Here is a 22542-nt window from a genome sequence, read left to right on the forward strand (position 1 = left end):
GGTTGATGGTTCTCTCCATTATTGCAGAAGGAGATGAGGCAAGAGTAAATCAATGGTAGTTTGATAAGGATTTAGCACGCTTCATAAAAATGAGTTATGAATGGGCTAATTTCCAGGCTGCAGGACAGATACCAATGAAATATGAAAAGTTAAAAGGCAAGGCAACACGAAATGAGAGATAACTCTGGAGTACACATCTTTGGAACAACTTGAGAAATGCCATCAGGAAGAGAATATTTTTTTGGGGGGGGGGGGAGTATCCAATTTGGACAAGATTCTTCTAATCTTTTTCTGGCAAAAAGTCAAAGAGGATGCTGAGAGTTTGCAATGGTTGGGGAGCATCTGCCCAGATCAAACATGCAAGAAACGGAGAAGTAAGAAACCTTGGCTTTATCTGCAGGTGATGATCCAAAAGAACCATCTGAGTGTAACAGGGAAGGAAACAATGTTTTGGTATAAGCAGCAAAGGAAAATGGAGTTTTAGATAAGAATCAGTTAGTGTATTCTCACTTCTTCACTTAATACACATTAAGTGAAGAAGACTTAGACAGAAGCTGGAAATTTAGAGTGGAATGGGAAATAAATGTTTCCATATCAATAAGAATTACTTTAGTGACATACTCAGCACATATATGAGGGTGGTCTGAAAAGTTCTCAGCCTAACAATGAAAAAATGGATTTATAATTTCAAAATTATTTTTATTTTTCAATATAATCTCCCTTAAGACTAATACATTTATTCCAGCGATGCTCCAGCGCCATTATCCCATCCCTGTAGTGGTTCTCAGTAAGATCTGCAAAATACCCCTCTTCAGCTGCAATCATCTTTTGATTCGAAGAAAATCACTGACCAGCGAGGAAGAGTTTTAGTTTTGAGAAGAGATAGAAGTCAGAGGGAGCCAAATCTGGGGAATTGGGTGGATGTTCCAACAATTCATAGTGCAGATCCCTTAATTTTCCCATTGCCAAAACACTTTTGTGGGCAGGTGCATTGTCCTGATGAAAGATGATTTTTTTCTTATACAAACTGGTCTTTTCTCATGATTTTTTTTTATCTAGTCTGGTTAAAAGATCAGAATAATAGTTCCCAGTTATTGTTTTACCCTTTTCAAGATAATTAATAAACAAAATGCCTTTAGCTTCCCAAAACACCAATGCCATGACCTTTCCTACTGATGGAACTGACTTTCTTCTTTGGCACTGAACAACTGGCTTCTGTCCACTGTTTTGACTGCTTTTTGGATTCTGGTGTGTTATGGTGAATCAAAGTCTCATCCATAGTAATAAATCAACGCAGAAAATCAGTTTTATTCTTGTTAAAATGCTCTAAGCACTGTTCAGAGATTTTCATGCGAGTGAGTTTTTGATCTGCTGTGAGCAAGTGCAGCACCCATCTTGCGCTTGCTCACAGCAGATCAAAAAAAAAATCTTTATTTGCAATTCTTCATGCAAAATATATCCTACACGTTCTTTTGAAATGCCTATAGTCTCATCAATTTCACGCACTTGGACTCGCCAGTCATCCAATACCATATCGTGCCCTTGATCAATGATTTCTGGTGTTGTTACACTTTTTGGATGTCCTTCACGTGGATCATCTTCAAGGCTGGTACAGCCATGTTTAAACTCAGCATTCCATTTCTTAATTGTCGAAAATGAAGGAGAAGAGTGCCCGTAAACTTTTATGAACTTTGAATGAATTTCTATTGCCGTTAAACTTTCTTTTACAAAGAATTTTATAACCACACGATACTCAATTTTATCCATTTCAATTTTATCCAGACAGCTGTATAAAACAAACTATTTGATAGAATGACTTGCAATTTCACATGGATGCTTATGACAGATGTACCAACTTAGGAAAATAAATAAATCTTGCCGATAGTGTTGCCATTTATGGTCGAGGCCGAGAACTTTTCAGACTATCCCTCGTAGTTGGATCAGAAGACCAGAAACTATGCTCAACAGGTAAATGAGGTACAGAGTAATGAAGATCATCCCACTTGGTACTCTTATAATGTCATACAACATGTGGGAGAATGTGGCTATGTGCATATTGCTCCATGGAAGAAGTCATCACTATGTGGTCTGAATTACATAAAAGACAACGAATGTTCACAGCATACTCAGAAGAGTCAGTAAAAAGGAACACATCCAGGGTGTTTGGATAGTGTGGTTGGGATTATCTGCTATTTCAGTAGGTATGTGAACAATTTGAGTAAGATAGAAAATATTAGTGACAGAAAATGGGTCACTATCTCTACCCTTGATCTGTACAATTAGAAGATGAAACCAGTTGGTGTTGTAAAATCCCTAAAGGAAGATGCCCCTCACTGTTGAAAAAGTTAGATTGGGGACTAAAACATTTTGAAACACTTGGTAGCATTATGAAACTAATAAACTTGACAGCAAAAATAAGTTACTAGGTGATTAACAGAATGAATAATTCAACATCCCTTGAACCCAAACCTATCAAACAACAGTCTTTAACTCAAACACAAAAGAAGATGTTTGATTTTTTTTTTCTAATAGAAACTGACTCAGATTTTGTTTCAAATTATTACAAGAACAGTTCATGCTTTTTTTATGAGACTCCCATGCTTCCTTCGCATACTATTAAGTCTGTGTTTTCATGTATGTTTTATGTTGGTGTGATAAATGTGATCATTCTGCAAAGAATAAAGAAAAGAGTAGAATCTTCGTTGACTTAAAAGGTCTGGTTACTTAGAGCAGCCCTGCTGACTTTTTAAATAAAATATATCCAGCTATAATGGGAATTTTCTACTCGTAGACGCAAGGGAGTGGATTTTATTAAGAAACATGAGAAGGTTTCCCATGGTATCCTTCCAGATGATGAACATGTCATCAACATATCTCCACCAAATCGACGGTTTAGGTGAAATGGTAAAAAAAAATATCCTTTTCAAGTTTTTCCATAAATAGGTCTGCGCATGGTGGTATATGCCACATAAGACATAGTATAATGTTTTAAATAATGGCTTCACACATGTAAGAGAAAACCGAATAGAATTTATTACACCTATATAATTCGCTCAATATGTCATGAAATTCAATCAGGAAGAAGGCAGAAGAATTGGTAATAACACTTAAATGATGAATGCAAGAACAAGTCATACAGCATGCATATAATATTACGTCTCAGTCACAGCTGTACAGTAAAAGGAAATACTATTAGAGTTCAGAGATGTGGGTATAGATGTATAATTAATTTTAAAAATTTATAAACAATTAACAGCAATCATGTCCCAAAATTCAGAGAGAGAGGCATATAGACTGTCTGATTAAGATTAGTACAGTGGAGTAGAGCTTCACATGATTCAAAAATAGGCAATTAAATTTGAACCTACTGTAGTGAATCATCTTGGAATGCTTCTGTGAACTCTATGTCTAGTGTTGATGGCAAGAGAAGCAATGCCTGGACCTTCAGATTCCAAAATTCTTATAAAATCTTGATGTTCTTGGATTCTAATAGTAGCAGAATGGCCAGTCTGTCCAAAGTAACAAAGATGACAAGAACAGAGAATTTGATAAACACAAAGTAAAGATGGAGATAAAAATGTATCTCTGATAAGAGGTAAGGAAGATGAAAACTTCAGGGTTGCTTTGAAGGTGGTATATGAATTATATCTGTGAAGGATTCTTGCTATTTATTCAGAAAACATTTGATAATAATCATCCCTCTTTCAGATTGCAATCTGATGTTAAAAGGATAAGCATACTGTACCTTAAAGGAACATCAGATTGCAATCTGGGAGACATGATAATTATCAAATGTTTTCTGTATCAATGTCTTGCTGGATTCATTAAGTAACAGAATAAGGTTTATTTTATTTAATTCTTCTATTAGAAGAGATTCAGAAGAACAAATTGTGTATGCTTGGTGCACAAGGCTTTTGATAATACCTATTTTTTGTGAAAGATGATGTGAAGATGCATGGATATCTGCCTGTAAAGTATGGCTTCCTATAAACAGAAAATTAAATATTACCAGCGGAGTTATGATGTATTAAAGTATCCAAAAAGGAGAGACTATTGTTAGATTCATGTTCAATAGTGAACTTAATGCAAGTATATAAGGAGTAAATTTTATCCAGAAATTGAAATAGTTCTGTTTCAGAGAGAGAGAGACCAGATAGCAAAGACATCATCCACAAAACGAAGTCACACGAGGTTGAGGAGAAATGGTGTTAGAAATCTGATCCTCTAAATCCTCCATAAAATAATCAGCCAAAGTAAGTGATATAGGACTACCCAACAGAGCACCCTATATCTGCTGAAATAATTTGTTATGCCAAGTAAAATAACAAACAATGATAGAAAGGCTGAACAATTTAATGATTTCATCAGGGAAATCTACAGGGCGGCCATAAATTAATTTTCCCTCTTTGGAGGTGTCTGGCTAAAACTAATACACGGAATGAGACCACATTTCATACTGAGAGACTTTCGAAGGCATGGGGAGATGAATTCCACAAAAAAAAGATTTAGCACCAAAAGTCACAGATATGGGAAATTTTGGCGCTGGCAGAGCCGAAAGCAGTCAAATGTTTGCAATAAATGCAGGTAAAAAGGATTATGAAAATTTTACTGTGCGTACGTAACAGCAGCACCACCAATTCCACTTAAAAAGGGATTGGGAACGTTCAGGCAGTTATTCAAATGGCTGACGAATTGTGCTCAATATGCGTCCTGCCTTGCCTCAGCATGCTTTACTTGTTAAGTTGTTTTACCTTAAACAGTGCAATGCCATAGCAGCCCTTTGGGAATTTAGAAGGCTTCATAACCTGGATACAGGTCTATGTCAGCTGTAGCATTGAGAGCTATGATTAAGAATTTTGAAGAAACTGGATCACTAGGAATTAGAACTGGCAGAGGACGGAAAGCAGTGCAAGGAGAGAAAGTAACAGATGTTGCTACTGTGGTGTTCGACATAAAACGGGCTGTTATGAACATCCAATCTGACTCCTTACGCTCAGGTGTAGAGCATGTCGCATACCGGATGCAATTTGTTGTACACAAGAAAGGTCAGCACATTGAAAATCATGTATGTGGTCCAGGGGACCCTGATTCTGATGAATAAAACATTATTTCCTGTGAGTTCAATCACTACATTAATTTCTGTCTCTCTTGCAAGTTGTTGTTTTAGTTTAATTATTATTATTATTATTATCATGTAATGTGCCACATATCCAGCTGGAATAAGTGACGTGGCTGTCGCTTACACCGTCGAAATGTTATTATTCCATTTTATCTGCCTTTAATGTAATTATCCGCTTGTTTTCAGCTCCACCAGTGTCAAAATTTCTCCTATCAATGACTTTTGGTACTAAATCTTTTTTTTCGCAGAAATCATTTCCCCATGCCTTCAAAAGTCTCAATATAAAATTTGGTCTCATTCCGTTTATTGGTTTTAGCTACAGATGCCTCCAAAGAGGGAAAGTTATTTTATGGTGACCCTGTACTTGTAAAAGCTGTAGTTTCTAGTTTCTTGAAGTAGTATATTTGTAAACAGTGAAACCACATCAAAATAAACCATCATTTCAATTCTTGAAGGTGAAGACCTTGAATTTTTACTTTGGAGTCAAAACTATTTTTGATATAAGAGGTGGGTTTCCAGTAAATTTTACAAAATTCTTGTAAAATTTACTGGATATTTTGAAAGATATTTTGCTAAATAATAAGTAGGAGATCCCATGCAATCAACTATTAGATATCCAGATTTGTGTACTTTAGAAAGGCCATAAATATGTGGGGGACAAGCATGATGAATCTGCAACTTTTCAATAATATTAGCATCTAAAGAATATGTTTGATCTAACAATTTATTCAATTTGTTTAGCTGGCTTTGCATGGGATATCAGTCATACTCTAAGCAGATCTATCCCACATTAAAACATGAAGTTTGCAATTACAGTCAGTGGTATCCATGAGTACTACATGGTATGGAGGGAGAGGAGGAGGAGCTTTCTGGCACGCTTTAGAATTTTGTCCTCTATACTTCACATAACAGAGACAATAATTTTATGACAGTGAATCATCTCACTTAAGAAAATTGTGCTTTGCTCTCAGCTATTCTTGGGAATGCCTGACATCAGCATAATGCAACCAGTATATAGCACTCATGCTAAGTGCACATTCACTTTACCCAAGAACTAATACATATCCTGTATTGCCTCTTCAATCTATCCTATTCAGCATCCACTCTACAACATGGAAACAGGTCTAAATCCAGTCTATCCCAAAGAAAGGTGATAAAAGTCAACCAATGAACTACCATCCAATTGCTATCACTTCTGTTCTCTCTAAAAGTATGGAAAAGGTCATCAATAAGCAACTCTTGAACCACCTAGATACATATCAACTAATCATTTACCATCAGTATAGATTCCGCCACTCACAATCCACAGCTGATTTCTTGCTTTCATCACCCACCTCTAGACTCAGGCCATGAAGAAGTTTGGAGAAACTCACGTGGTTGCGCTCAACATTTCAAAGGCATTTGATCAGGTTTGGCACAGGGGCTTAACTGTTATCCTATGGTCTGCCTTCCTCACTCTGCAACTGGATTGTCAACTGTTCTCACTGGTCATTCACTATTTGTTATGGTGGATAGTTTCCTCAGATTTTCCCACCAATGCAGGAGTACCCCAGGGTTCTGTTCTTCCACCCACTCTCTTCCTCTTGTATATATATAAATGACCTGCTTTCACAGACTTCCAATCCTATCCATACATTTGTTGACAACAATACACTCCATTCCTCCTTTTCATTCAACAAACCTTGTAGTGCTTAAGTATTAAAATCCTCAAGATCTACCATGACCAGGAACATGAACTCAGATCTCCTAGCTATATACCATTGGGGCAAAGACAACCTTGTAAACTTCAATGCCACAAAAACTCAGTTCTGTCTGATCTCTGGTAAGAAAGAGCTCACATCCCTTTCCCTTACCTTCAGTAATACTGAAATATCCAAACACAATTTCAGTAATACTAATACTGGATATTTCAGTATTACTGAAATTGTGTTTGGTAATACTGATATTTCAGTATTACCAAACACAATTTCAGTAATACTGAAATATCCAATAAGAGAAACACAGATTTCTCTTATTGGACTGACCTGCACTTCTGATCTTTCCTGGCATAACCATATTTCAACTGTAGCTTCTGCAGCCACCAAAAAACTTGTACTTCACACTTTCACAGCCACCAACTCTATACAAAGTCCAAATCCACCCAGCCATGATATATTGTTCCCATATTTCGGGTGGTCCAGCAAAATCCTCTCTAAGATTCGATCAAGAAGAGGCAGTCCAGCTAATTAATGATCCCTCTCTCTCTCTCTCACAAACCCAATTCAATCGCTCTCTCTCTCACAAACGTTCAGTTTCTGCTTGGTGACTCTTCTACAGATACTTTTATGGACAGTGCTCTGCTGAATTGGCCATTATTATTCCTCCACTCTCCTCCAAAATCATTAAAACAAAAGCTACTGCTAACCAACACCCTTTTACAGTCCATCTTCAAAATCGCCAAACCAACTTCACTGCCTCTTTTTTGATTCCATCTATTTCTGTCTTTTGGAACAGTCTCCCCCACTCTGCCTTTCCCAAAGATTACAACCCTCAGCTGTTAAAGCAAAGTGTGAAATTCCTCCTTTCTTCTATTCCTCTTGCCCACACATAGCACTAATGTGCTACAGGTCTTGTGGCCTTTCATAAGTGGATCACACATAAAAAATAAAAAAAAAAATTAATGATATTATTCCTTATTCATTTTATGAGATAGAGAGAAAAGTGTACTTTTTTAGTTTATCACATTCCAGTTTCTGTGCAAAGAGTCATATTTAGTGATCTACAGACACATGGCAAAGGAGAGAATCAAGTTCTGCTTTCCAGCAGGCTTTATAAACTACTGAAATTTCCTTTATGAGAAGGTATAATCTGGAAATAATTGAGAGATTTTGAAAAAAGGTGCCAAGTTTAACTTTTAAACTGGTTTAAATTTACCCCCCCGCCCTTAATGAAAAAAAGATAGATGGACTATTATTTCCTGAATTTTTCCAGGAATTACTGTGAATTTCTTTTAAACTAACATTGATTCTATGGAGCTTTAGATTTTTTGATTTTAGCTAATTCACTTAAGTGAATTATCTATAATGATGTTTGGTATAATGCAATTTGACTATATTAAAGTGAATCAAGAAGCATCAGTACTGAAATGCACTTGACATCTATATGAACTAAATAGATGTAAAAAATTAGAAATTATTCAATGTGAAATTATTACAGAATAAAAACAAATTGGGGTATATATATATTTACCTTTCAATCCTCTCAGCCAGAGATTCTAAATGAGCAAGCGTAGAGAGTAAGCCTTGTCGACAACGAACCAAGTAAGCAACATAGGGAGCACGATGCCGATAATCTTCTTTCAGAGATCTGAACAACTTTTGACACCTAACAAGAATAACATATTGGAAATATGATCTTCACATATTACAAATAACACTCTTTGCCTTTAACAATTATTTTACAGTTATTTGTAACATTAAAAAAAAGAGAAACAAACATGAATAGCATTATGCATACACAATAAGCATAAATAAGATCAAAACACATTATAACGAAAAATATAGAACAGCAGATCTTTTTCATGTGAATCCCACCCAAAAAAGATTGTAAACCTATCATGCACTTAATATGGTTGATAGGCTATAATCCAGGAAGGAATCCTACTCTAAAGACACTTTGGGCTTCCAGAAAAAAGCAAGATGCTAGTCTCACATTTCATAAAGAAAATCATCTGTAACCTACAATATATTACATATGAAATGGTCTTATTATTAAGACCAGACCTCCATAGAGTCAAAAGACATTGCAGGAGGCATACACTGTTACACACAAAGCCCATCAAACCGTGCCGTGAACTCATTCAACATATCTGTATTCACCACAATATCAGGCAACGCATTCCACTGACAAATCATTCTCCATGCAAAGAACCTACTCCTTATGGCATGCTTACACCCTCTTTACACAACTTCCAGGTATGTTCTCTTGTTCTATCCCCCTTCCCTTATTCTAGGAAAGATTTCTTCCATATTAACCTGAAACAATCCTTTACCAACTTAAATGTCTCAATCATATCTCCTCTCTTCCTTCTATTCGCAAGGTTTTGCGAGCTGCTTAATCTTAATTTGTCCTAATATTCCACATCCCAAAGACCAGTTACAACCTTGGTCAGTCTTCTCTGGATCCTTTCAAACATATCCTCATCACCACGGAAACCCAGGGAACCAAATCTGTGAGGCCTTATCATGGGCTTACAATGGAACCAGAACTTCTTTATTTCTACAAGTTAAGATTCTCCAGATCATTGCCATAATCTGATGTGATGTCTTCACAACTTGTGCAATGTGACCTCTGAACTTCAGATTCTTGTCCACTACCACTTCAAGGTCTCTTAACTCAATTTCCTGCAAAATTTCCCCGTCAAGTGTATACTTTGCATCTCGTTGTTGCCTACCAAATTTTAGAACCTTCCATATGGTTGTCCATGCATACAATCTATTCAAGTCCTCCTGTATGGCCACAACACCTGCTTGATTCCTCATCACTCTCCCCAGTTTTGTATCATCTGCAAACAGTTGTATATCACCAGTTAAACTTATCGAATATCATTAATATACAAATTGGTCCCCCAAATTGATCCCTGTGACACACCACTAGTGACTTTCCTCTTTCAAGGTAGTGAGTGCCCACTCAAACACAACTTGCTGATTCCTATCTGACAGCCATGCACCTACCCAACTCACTAGTCTACCATCCAATACCATCTGCTTCAGTAGTGACCAACTTGTGGTGTGGACCTCCCTTTAACAAACCCCATGCTGACAAGCACAAAGAATACCACTGTTATCAAACCACTTTCATATCCTGTACCTTAACTACAGGATATGGAAGTGGTTATATTATACAGATTGGCCTATAATTTGTTGCCTTAACTTTATCGCCACCTTTGTGAAGTGGAACAATTTTGCCTTCCATCCACTGCTTTGGGACGTGCTGTTGCAAGACTATTGTTAAACAGATAAGCCAAAGCTAATGTTAACTCCTTGGAACATTTCCTTAAGACACATGATAATATGTTACCAAGTCCCATTGCCTTACTGACATCTAGCTTATTTAACTCTGCACATACTGCTTGCTCGCTTGCCATCAAGGTCTTCACTGATTTCATTCTCTACACTTGAGCTTCTGATTTCATACTGAGGATGAAACACCCTGATCAACTGCTCACTGGACACCTCAACTATGTGCTCTGCAGCAGTCACCAATCTTCCACTTTCACCCATTAACAGCATCTTACTATATTCATTCTTCCTTCTATTTGCCTTCTACTTGATCCTTTACATACTGCCTGAGACAGTTGTCTCTCAAGAACTCAAGAAATATATTTTCCTTATTCCCAAATGTTATCTTTTCATTCCAATCTATACCCCCAAAATTAAAATCACTCATAATAATCACCCTTCCCTTGTTCACTAACCAAAGTTGCTTCTACATTTCTTCTCACCACCTTCCACATTTCCTGGCCTATAAGCAACATCCAACTAAATATTTCTTCCTCTCAACCTCCACCTTATGCATCTATCGCCACTATTTTCCTCTTTCATGCCTACCTTATGTGGACATAATTCCCCTGCTATAATCATCAGCGCTCCCCCTCCCTTCCTTCTTGTCCTTTCTATTCTCATGAAAAACACTGTACCATTCCATTTCATTCTCATTAGGATGTTATCTTCATTCAACCATGTTCCACTTATTCCAATGATTTTGGGGCAAATAAACACAATCAGTGGAGCAATTTCATCACCCTTATTTTCGATATGCCTCCTCCTCATCATCTGTTTGACATCGACAGATGCTGTATGGTCACTCCAATGCTTGATGATGTGCCATACCAGTCCTCACCATGTGGTTGTGTTGTATGCTTTTCTGGAAGCTTCTAATCTCTAAAGATCAGTCACTCCACACACACAGGTACACCATCAATTCATCTCATTGACGGTCTGCCCTTTCCTCTTTTTCCATAAACTATACCTTCTATTTTGAGAAGTCCTCGTTCCATCCTTTCAATGTGTCCATAGTATTTCAACTTTCTTCTCTCAATAACCTTAAGGAGCCTTAAAGTTCAACTGATTCTTTCTAGCACGTACCCATCCATTTGTCCACCTTTCAAGTATATGATAACCTGAACAGCCTTCTGTAACACCACACTCAAAAGCAGCTATCTTTTTTTTTTCTTATCTGACTTCTTTAGGTTCCAAGTCTCACATCTATAAGTTGCTGTTGGAAAACTGCATCCAAAATCCTCAACTTTGTTCCTGTGGAGATAGATCCATTCTTCCAGATTTTAGACAAGTATCTGACTGTTGTTTTAGCCATTCCTAATCTTCTTCTGAAATCTTCTGCACAGCTATTCTTTACATTAATAATGGATCCCAGGTACTCAAACTTACTGACTTCAAGTGAATTTCGGCCAGAAATTGGCTGCAATTCAAGATCATCATCTCTGTGTTTAATGTTAAAGAATATACTTACTCCTTCCTTTTTCCTGATCATTACTGGTTTGATATAGAATCTTATGATTATTTAAAATTAAATCACCTGTTTTTGTTCTTGTTGTTTTGAAATATCAATCACTGTGTGATCGATATTTCAGGGTAGTCACCAGAGGAAGCATCAGTAAACAGAGAGTGCTTAGGAATGGATTACCTCAGGGCTCGCACCACTGCTTTTTAGCCTTACATCACAGATATTCCTGAAACAGCCAGCAGGAAGTTTGCTTATGCAGATAATCTAGCTTTGGCGATCAGCACCAAGTCTATCAAAAGAACTGAAGAAATATTGACAAATGATCTGTCGGCTTTATGGCAGTTCTAAAAAATGGAGATTAACACCAAATTCTGGTAAAACTGAATGCTCTTGCTTTCACCTGAACAATAGACTTGTAAATCAAAAACCAGAGATATATGCTGATGGAACATTCATTTCGTTTAATCCAACACCTAAATATCTGGGAATAACTCTGGATAGAACTCTGACATATAAACAGCATATGATTAATGTCACTGCTAAAGTTCGCACCAGAAATAGCATAGTTCAGAAGCTTTGTGGTACTATATGGGGCTCAAGTGCCACAACTCTGCGATGCACTGCAATGGGTCTAGTTTACAGTGCAGCAGAGTATGGTGCTCCTGTCTGGCTCAATAGTTACCATGTCAATAAACTAGATACTCAACTTAACTCCACTCTGCATTGAATAACAGGTTGCATTAGGAGTACATCCTTACAATGGCTCTCCACTTTGAGCCATATTGCTCCTCTGGAACTGTGATGACAGGAAGCCTTGCTTCATGAATATAAAAGAAATTTAAACAACCAAAATCTCCCAATACATGAATTTATTCCAGATGCGTTATCTCATAGACTAAAATCCAGAAGACCTACTATAAAAACCGCCCATAATCTTCTTAGCCAGAATGACAGCATGGTGAGTAGGTGAGATGTACTGTGGTCCCAAGCAGTATCACCTGAGGTTTGTAATCACATAAGCATCTTCCAAAAACCATCTAGATTTGACCTGCCCAGGAATATATGAATGATGGCTAACAGGATTTGTACAAGCCATGGTGTATGTGGAGACTCACTTTCAAAGTGGGGTAAGATACCAAATCCCCACTGTTCCTATGGAGCCAAGACCCAAACCATTCACCATATAGTACAGGAATGAGAGCTGACAGCATATCCAGGTGACTTTAAGGATATCTTTGATCTATCCCCAGAGGCGATCAACTGGATTAAAAACCTAAATGTTAAAATATGACTAATCTTCTGTCTGATGCTTGTCATAAATTTAATATTTGTATTTGCCTGAATGTAGACTTTTTTTTTATATCATATGTGTATCTTATTTATATTCATGTGTATTATATCTTATTGTCTTTTAACCATGTGTACAAGCCATACGATAAATAAATAAATACATGTTTTTGTCTTGCCAACACCAGTCATGTCAATTGGCATTTCTATAATTCCTCATCCAGCTATTCTTCATTTCCTTCAATGCTTCTTATGCTAATGGCACACATCTTAAATTCTGTGAACTTTGAGTTTTCTGGTACCTGCCTTTTCACTGTTTTTTTTTTTTTCTTCCCTCATTCCATGACAAAGAAATCAATGTTTAAGTAAGCTTTACCTCAGCAAATATGATACTTCATCATAATGTATCATCATATTTGTGTGTGGTTTAACCTCCCAACCGGCCAAGGTGGATGAAATAGCCAGACCACCCTAGCTTTTATCATGGATGAAAACTTCAGTATTCTACCTTTTATCATGCCATTACCTTCCTATCCCGTTAATCTCTTTATGGCTATTTTAGAACCATTAGTGGATTAACTATTGATGAATGACCTTTGTGTCACCTGTCTTGTGTTACTTGGAATTTCCTTTAATGTCCTAAGATATTTGACCTTTTTTTGCCTCACAATTGATTTGTGTCTCTTCCCAAAAATTGAAACGAATTTCACATTTGCGAAAATAATCAATCCTGAAATGACCACCGATCAGCCTTTGCAATGAATATATTGAGTGATAACAAATTTGCTGTATTTTATTCTTCAAATCAGTGCAATGGAACAGTTGTGCTAATTGTTCTTTCACTTTACTTACAATATAGAAACAATTTTTTTCGTGAATTTTCAAATGTTTGCATTGAAAATATTATGTCAAATATTTATTGAAATAAATATAACCTTTTGCTTTCTTTCCCATTATATGGATCATCATATTTCAATTTTAGAAATGATTTTTTTTTTGTTTTATTTTTATGAACAACAAATGATGTTAAATTGTATTACTCTGTTTTTAGTATCAAAAATTTATATCCAATGATAGTTTAGCAGGGACACTTTGCCTTCGTTGATTTTTTATTTTTTGTAGGATGCACATTACGATAATATCCAGTGCGAACCATTGTAGATATGTTGAAAATATAATATGAAAGATATCATATACGGAATGATTCAAAATTTATGCTCATTTTAAAGATTTTCTAATGCTTCCCCACCCCTTCCTTATCCTCTCCTGGAACTCAATTACATAACTACTCTAAATTTCTACAGGCTTGAAAGCTTTTCCAGATAGTATTCAAAATCTATTACTTTATTTTACTATTTTGACAAAAGAAATAAGGCAATGATATTGTTGTATCGTGAAGCTTCTAATTCTGTACTATTTCTTTGCAATCTAAAATCAGCAGTTCTACTGTTTGCTGAAATTGTTTAAAATTTTAGAAATACTATGCTATATTTTCACCATGTAAAACTTCTTATATGCATACCACACAAAAGAAAGTGCTGTAGTATAATTTTGTTTCTTTTTCTTAAAAAGAATTAAATATTACTACTTCTACTGCTGGTTGCTATTCCTAAAATAATCTACATCTTAGAAATACTTAATAATCCTCTTAGCTGGAGGAAAAGCTAAAAGATTAGATTACTCTCACTGCTGTTGAGAAAGAAAAGAGAGAAAACACACTTCGCCAGAAGTCACAGTGCCTCAAGCTGTAGTGCAAAATACATCAAGAATATCTTTTCGTTTTCAATTGTTGATTAGCAGACATCTTAACACAGAAATACTGAAGAAATTTCTTTTACATGCTGATACATTATTTGTGCCAAAATAATTTCTTAATTTATAATGATCAGCTTCACTTTTATTATCGAAAAATTATAAATTATTTGATACAATTATCTTGAAAAAGAGGATTTGAATTATGTAAAAGAAAACGAGCATTGCGTTACATAATCTTTTTTTTTGAATTGTATACCTATTCAATCTGCAGATATTTCAGAGAATTTATTTTATAAATCGTTTGCAAGACAACTGTTACAAACATAAACAGTTGGGGAACATGCCCATTCATTTTAGTATAAATAGTAGCAAAGGTTTAGCTACCTCAACAACGTCACATATCTCAACTAGAAGAAAATGTCATTATATCTGATGATGTCTTACATAAATAATTCTCTTAGATAAATAATTTTTGTCTGACGTGATTTCTCTATTAGTTATAATGTAATCAATTTACAAACTTTTGTCCTCTTGCATTCTCCCATGTTATATGCAGTGATTTCTTCTTTGTACTACAGGAAAAAAAAATCATATAACAGAAGAAAAATATGTAGTATTTTCTTTTTCATTGGGTGAATTTACAATGTTCTTTCTTTGTGTTTTGAAAAGAAAGTGCAAATGATTTTTTTCTTACTATTTTTGCCATTATAACATTTGAATTATAAGAGTGAGATTTTACCTTTTTCTCCCACACAAGAAAAAGACTGTCGAACTTCATTGTAGCGGAAATTTTTACTACAAAACTTTGTAATATATATATATAAATCTCCCACACAAAAAATTTGGAACCCACATCACATCAATGCTGTGTGTTGGCAAAGTCAAAATGTTCACGTTATTATTTATATATTTAATTTTAGTTTATTATTTATTTAATTTTTTATTTTTTGGTGAAATAGTTTACGTTTCAATTGTAGCATGTTTTCCCGATTGATAAAAATTGATATTTCATGGAAAACAGAATTTTGATAAAATTTGGAAAACAGATTTTCAATTGATAACGAATTAAATAAAATCTGCACCTATGTTTCATAACAGTTTTTGGGTGTGTGATAGTGATGCAGCAGGGGGAAATTAAACTATCAAAGGTAAAATAAAGTTCAATTCTATTGTAAAAATATAGAAATATAACTGCACATTTGATGCATGTGCATATACATATTTCGAATGATAGAATATAATCAAAAGTATCATTTATTTAAATTAAGGGGATATTAAATCCCACATAGTTTTAAAACCGAATGAGAAACTCAAAGATTGGAATCAAAGAGTTTCTTGCCGAACATAGTAAACTATAAAGTATCGGCGACAACTGGCGTGAGCAAATGCAAGTGACCCTAGCACGTAGTGCAATACCGAAAGACTCGCAGCAAAGTCGGTAAATTCTGATCGCTATTCTTAGGTATTTTCCATAATGTAAAAACACATTTCCTAGGAAATGTATGCTGTTATTACATTATGGTATATTACATTATTACATTAGCTCTTTATACTTAAGTATCAAAAGTATCACTTACTTTAAAATTAGGGCATATCTCAACTAGAAGAAAATATATACATCAGTTTAAATGAAAACTGTTAATTTCATTTTGTAATTATGAATTATACAGGGAAACCAAGAAAGTGAAAGTGCAAAGAACAGTAAATTATGATATAAAGAAGAAAAAAAAATTAGTGATATGATTAAATAATTTCATGTTATTCTTTATAAAGCAAAGTCACCCAAGCGAGTCCTTTAGGAAATCTGTGAAATATTCTTCAAAATATGATTTTGAACAAAAATAAAAATAACATAATCTGGAATGTCGGGAGACATTTTTTTTTTAATACTATTTCAAATAATTATCGTGAATTAATTTCTTAGAGAACAAAGAAAATGTTTTGCGAGTAAGCGATTCAAAAAATTTCACTCCAAAAAATTAAAAATGAAATTGGTTCTCTGTAAAGCAATATTTAAGTGATGAAACTATGCAAGGATATTTATTTTGTGCAGGCATTAAAATTGTATTGTACAATAAAAAGAGAAATAATTTCTACATTTTTAGTCTATCCAATATAACTAAGATCCAGTTACCTAGCATAGAACAAGGAACTGCATTTCTTGTTATAGGCAACTGAGATGCAGCTATGAATGTGACATAATCTGCTTAAGTGTTCTCTTCAGCATGAGGGATTATCACACCTTCTAAATGACATGATGGCCAAATTGCCCGTCTTATCCATGTTCTTTTAACAGATGGTCTGAATCGGATCCAGATTTAGCTGGACGTCTACAGATGTCCTGGCCGGTTGGGAGGTTAAGCCACCAAAGTACAATTGCACCAACTAAGTCCGAATGCCAGCCCATCCTTGTTCATTATTATATGATGAACAAGGATATGATATGGTTGACCATCAGTATATTCATACAGATGATCTACAGAATTTTGTTTTTGTAAACTTAAATATTCTACTTCAAATTACCATTTTCCAGTTGTTAGTGCATTTATATTGTGAGAACTGCACGATTCATTGTTTGTTTATAGTAGCCATGCATATTTTATGTGTTTATGTATAGTGCTAATTTTTAATGAAGTGAATTTACTTGATCATGATTTAGCATGACCAAACTTAATATTCTAATTTAATGTTTGTACATGTTTAAAATACATAAGTTAAAAAGACTTAGTTAAGCACCATGAAGAAGCATGTAATGGCAATGGTTTCCCTTACTTCATGACAGAAGCAGAACTGGAAGTATCATGTGAGGTGTGGAGCATGTGCGAGTGAAAAGAACATGGTAACTAGAAAGCTGCTGGAAAGAGCTTTGTGTGGATGGAGAGAGAGAGAGATACAAATACGTAGCGATATGGAAGAAATTCTGGAACCAATGAGAAAAAGTTCCATCAGTGGCAGACTTTCCGATAGAAAGATGTTTAGTTGTTATGTTACAAAAGTAACTGGAATAACAGTGCAGAAGAAATTTATAGAAATTTTGGAACTTGATAAATGAAGTTTCTTGTATAGGAAGAGAAATGTTTTAATGGTTTTTGAAAATTTTCTGATTGTTAAATATTCAATCATTTTTCCTTGAGAATCCTTCATACAGGAAGAGGAGAAAAACTGTGAATCTTGAAGAAGAAAGTAAAAAGAAGAAATGCTTTTGTGGGATTTTTCTAGAAGGCATGAAAGGAGGAATGCTAGACTGTGTTTAAATTTGAGGATTTCATTGCCAAGTGTGAACTTTTTGTATCTCTAACTAAGAAAAGGAAATCTACAGTTATTTCCATGATAAACAGTTTTCAAGAGAAGAATTCTTTCTGCTGAAGAAATAAAGAAACTGTTTCTCTCAAGAGAGATCCAGTTAAGAGACAATAATGTTTTTTTTAGCTGGTATTTTTTGGGCTCAAAAACCAGATGAGATGTCATGTAGTTAATTATCTTTTTAGATTTTAAGATGAGTTAGTGGTTAAAGTTCAGAATAATATAGTTCAGTTTTAGTATTATTAAACTGTTTTTCGTTTCTGTATATTTAAGTGTGAAGACACAATTTACTTGATTATTCTAGATTCTTAAAGTTAAGATTAAATTTTTAGAACAGACAGCAAATATCTAGGATCTTACTTGTGTGCTTAGATTTCAGTATAGAAATCTAATACCACTGGCAACTTTTTTTACAAAAAGCTCAATCGATGATCAGGATTTCATATTTAAAACTTTCTTCAATATGCAGTAATGGAATACACCACTGTAGAAGGTAAGATTGGACAACCCTGGGTCAGAAGCTAAGGGCAGGTATTTTAGTATTATTACACTGTTTTTCGTTTCTGTATATTTAAGTGTGAAGACTCAATTTACTTGATTATTCTAGATTCTTGAAGGTAAGATTAAATTTTTAGAATAGACAACAAAATACATATATCTAGGATTTTACTTGTGTGCTTAAATTTCAGTACAGAAATCTAATACCACTGGCAGGCTTATTTTTAAAAAATGCTCAACTGATGATCAGAATTTAATATTTAAAACTTTCTTCAACATGTAGTAATGGAATGCACCTCTGGAAAATAAGACTGGACAACACTGGGTTAGAAGCTGAGGTCAGTTCTCTGCATCCTTGCAGACTCTGTATGGAGGCCCCTCCTAGTTGTCTTTTATCCTTTAAGTGATCCATATCCAATACTGTCATTTCAATTTCAAAACTTGACACTTTGCAGCAATAAATCAGTAGCTCACTCATCTGTCAACACAGACTATTCAGATATTGCAGGAGAGTCATAATATCAGTTTTGCTTCTTGCAGCTCTCCCTAACTTTGCATCACCCACAAACAACTGCATATCACAATTAAATCTAACAGGAAATTGATGATGATATGACATATGGCAGTCTGTTGGGTTTTCTAAAATCTATATAATATGCAATATATTATATTACTGTATGCTCATCTCCCATATTTAACACATCTGTCACCCTGTTGGAATATGAAAGTTAACTGCTAAAGCACAAGCTTGCCTTAACCCCTGCTAGCTTTCACAGAAGATTCTGCTGTTATCCACCTGATCCTGGACCCCAGCCCTTACTAATCTAAGTCATAATCATCACCTTAAATACACATTAGCCTGTACTTTCAAGGAACAGCCTTGAAATCCCCTCTCCACCAGTGTGGTGGAATGGTTTTGCTCTCTTTTCTCTTACACTTTCCTTCTAACACTCTGGAACGTGCTCTTAAAAGCATGAAGCTTTATTAAATACAATTAACTTATAAAAACTGAGTTTATCTAGTTCCTCGTATACCATCTACTAACTAGCTTCTGTACCCAATCAATATTACCATTCCATCCTTCCTACAGATGGAAAAGAGAAAAAAGTTGAAAAAAAATGGAGTTCACAAAAGCCCAATGAGCTGCTAATATAACATGAAGTAGCACTGGATACTTTCAAGGATGGACACTGGAAATTAGAGAATTGATAGTATGCTATGTGGGTTCAGCATATTTTCACTAAGTAATGATTCGGCAGTTTTGGGGGGGGGGGATAATAAAATAAAATATAAAAATAATAATAATAATAATAAACAATTTTTTGACATTCAGCAAATGAACAATTTCTGTCTACTAAAAATTTTATTCTGAGTGGTCAGTGTAATTTAGCGCCTGTGTAAAACTGGTGATTTTTGTGTGTTTTATATTAATTTTTCCTTAGAAATCAGAGTTTTATAGTATATTAGTAGAGGATATTGAAAATAATTGAACCTCTGAGATCATTAGGCTAAAGCAGATTATTAGACAGGCGATGAGAGGACTACAGAAAGTCAAGCAGTGTTTAGAGGAACACAGGGGATAAAAAAGTTCAGTAGCAAAATGGAAAACAAAGCATAGAATCAGCTACGTTAACGTGCAACAACGAAAATCTGGTAAGTAAAGTTTATTATAAAAAGAAGGTTGTTAACTGGTATGGTGACTATCATAAAACCTGCCATTAATGAGTGGGTTATAACATCAAGTTTTCCCAGTGCAAAAATTAAAAATATAATGCAAGCAATTCAAAAACAGAAAAAAAAAGTAAATAAGTTCATAATTGTAGTGCGGCACTGGCAACTTAACTAGCAATAAGTTCAGTGTGAGAGAGGACATGAAAGTGTTATTGGAATAGGTGAGAGTGAAGAGTGAGAAATGAAAATAGTAAGTATATTACCTCGATATGATAAAAATTAATTAAGAAAGGCTATGATGGCAAATGATTTGATGCGTAGGCTGTATAGAAGAAATGGATGTGAGTTTTTGGATGTATATGGAGTGAGTTTGAGAGAAGATTGGATTTGTATAAGAGGGACAGGCTACACTTGAATGCGTTTGGCATCAGGAGTCTTGAAAATTAATGAGTGGTGTTACAGTGGTAAAAAAAGATTACAAGAAAGCCATACTATATCAGAGGCATTTCAGAAAAATTAGACAGAACACTACACAAATACAACATTAAGACTACCTTCAAACCCTCTGACAAAATTAAGAAATTTACTTAGCTCTTCCAAAGATCATCTTCCACACCTGGCCCACCCAGGGGTACACAAAATCCAATGTACCTGTAACTACCTTACATAGGGGAAACAGAATGCACTATCCTAATCAGAAAAGACGAACACAAACGACACATTAAATACCTCCACTATGGTAAAACAGGTCTATCAGACCACGCACTTCAAACATGCCATAGAATTGACTGGAAAGGTATGAAGTCCCTACACCGCACCAAAACTTGGTTTGAGAAAAAATTCAAAGCAGCTTGTGAAATGCTAAAACATTATTCAAACCTGAACAAAACTGATGGATTAATCATTCCAAGAATGTGGAGGACCCATTTGCAACCCTTATAGCAATCAGAACAAGCCCAGAAGAAAATCACAACACGAGAGGACTTTAGAAACGTTTAATAGTTCCATTTTTACTTTAATTGTATTTTAATTTTTTATTATTTATTTATTTTAATTTTATTGTATTTATTTTTTTTAAATTATTTTATTTTATTTATTTATATTTTGTTTTCCAACAAGAGGTCAGGTTAGGTTAAAAGATTAACAAACATTTAGATTCATTTCACTTTGTATAGTGCAGGGTCATGTTGCTTGTATCTTATACATTTTTCCTGGTGATGATCTCAATACAGAGGTGGAAATGTTGAATGTTACTTTCCTAATGTTTAGTAATTATTCTAAGACGTATGTTGTGTCTCCATAAATTCTTCACTATGAATGCTGACCACCGTGTTACATTAAAAGAAAGAATTGTTATAAGACTTAACACAGAGTGCGAGGGAAACTGAATTCTAATGGGAGGAATTGTGGGAATCTGTGTGTAAGAGCAACAATATTAGGTAACCATGTTAATGATGGGGATGGTCATTATTATGGAAATGATTGTGAAGAGAGAACAATTCTGTGTTTGTCTGGTTTGAATCAATCAAGCATGTATAACGATGTCTGCATAAGTAAGGAACTAGATAAGAACAAAGAACTGCAAATTGTAAAACTGTGTCATGCAGACCACAGATAATATATGCAAAAGGGTATGCAGGTAATTTATCATGTCCAGTGGTGAGCTATGGACATTTCTGACAGATATGATAATTGTTGTAGGATATCAATCATTAATGCTAGATCTTTTAAAAATTCCAAATTGAGAAGTCGGTTTAAAAAGCCCTTATATTTATGGTTCGATGTAAAATGCTTGCATAAAGCTGGGTAATTTCTCCACAAAGCAAGAGCCATTCATAAACTGCAAGCTGTCCATCGTGGTCCAAACAAATGGTCGATCTTTAAAATTTCAATACCAAGGTCTTTTGCAATCGTATTTAATTCTCGTTGATTTTTTGGTGATTGATGATAAAAAGCATATAATTTATCCATAAATATTTCAAAATTATTTATTTCTTTAATTTTTTTTATTGAATCATCTAATGCTAAGTGTAAACGATGGAGCACAATGCCAAATCACAACGTTGGGAAATTTTTGCAGAAGTTTGATTGCAAACACCTGATTTCTTTCCTAACATTACACTAGCTCCATCAGAACAAAATGCAATGAAATGATTTTTTATATAGTTATCAGAAAATCCATATGAATTTAAATTAGCAATAATGGTAGCATGTATACATTCCACGGTGGTATTTTCTAGTTCTACAAGATTATTAAAGAAGATGAACAAGGGGCTTGGAAATTTGAAAAAAATTTAATAAAGGGCTCACGTGAGCCCCTTATAGCTCACCACTGATTATGTCTGTACATGAATACTATTAGTATCAGAAACAAAGGACTAGAGTTTGTTGCCTTGGTTAACATA

General features: G+C 34.7%; 1 protein-coding gene across 3 annotated transcripts in view; it reads right to left on the bottom strand.

Annotated features, from left to right (window-relative positions):
* The window catches only part of Gapvd1 (GTPase activating protein and VPS9 domains 1), a 475307-nt gene that overhangs the window by 93286 nt on the left and 359479 nt on the right, over positions 1-22542 (bottom strand). For all 3 annotated transcript variants that reach the window (XM_090406248.1, XM_090406249.1, XM_090406247.1), the window contains one exon: positions 8348-8482. In XM_090406248.1, coding sequence (XP_090262374.1) covers positions 8348-8482 — 135 coding nt within the window. The remainder of the gene's footprint in view (positions 1-8347; positions 8483-22542) is intronic.

Source organism: Typopeltis vanoorti, chromosome 16 (assembly GCF_054136105.1).
Source record: "Typopeltis vanoorti isolate ZY-2024b chromosome 16, IOZ_Tvanoo_1.0, whole genome shotgun sequence".
Taxonomy (NCBI): Eukaryota; Metazoa; Arthropoda; class Arachnida; order Uropygi; family Thelyphonidae; genus Typopeltis; species Typopeltis vanoorti.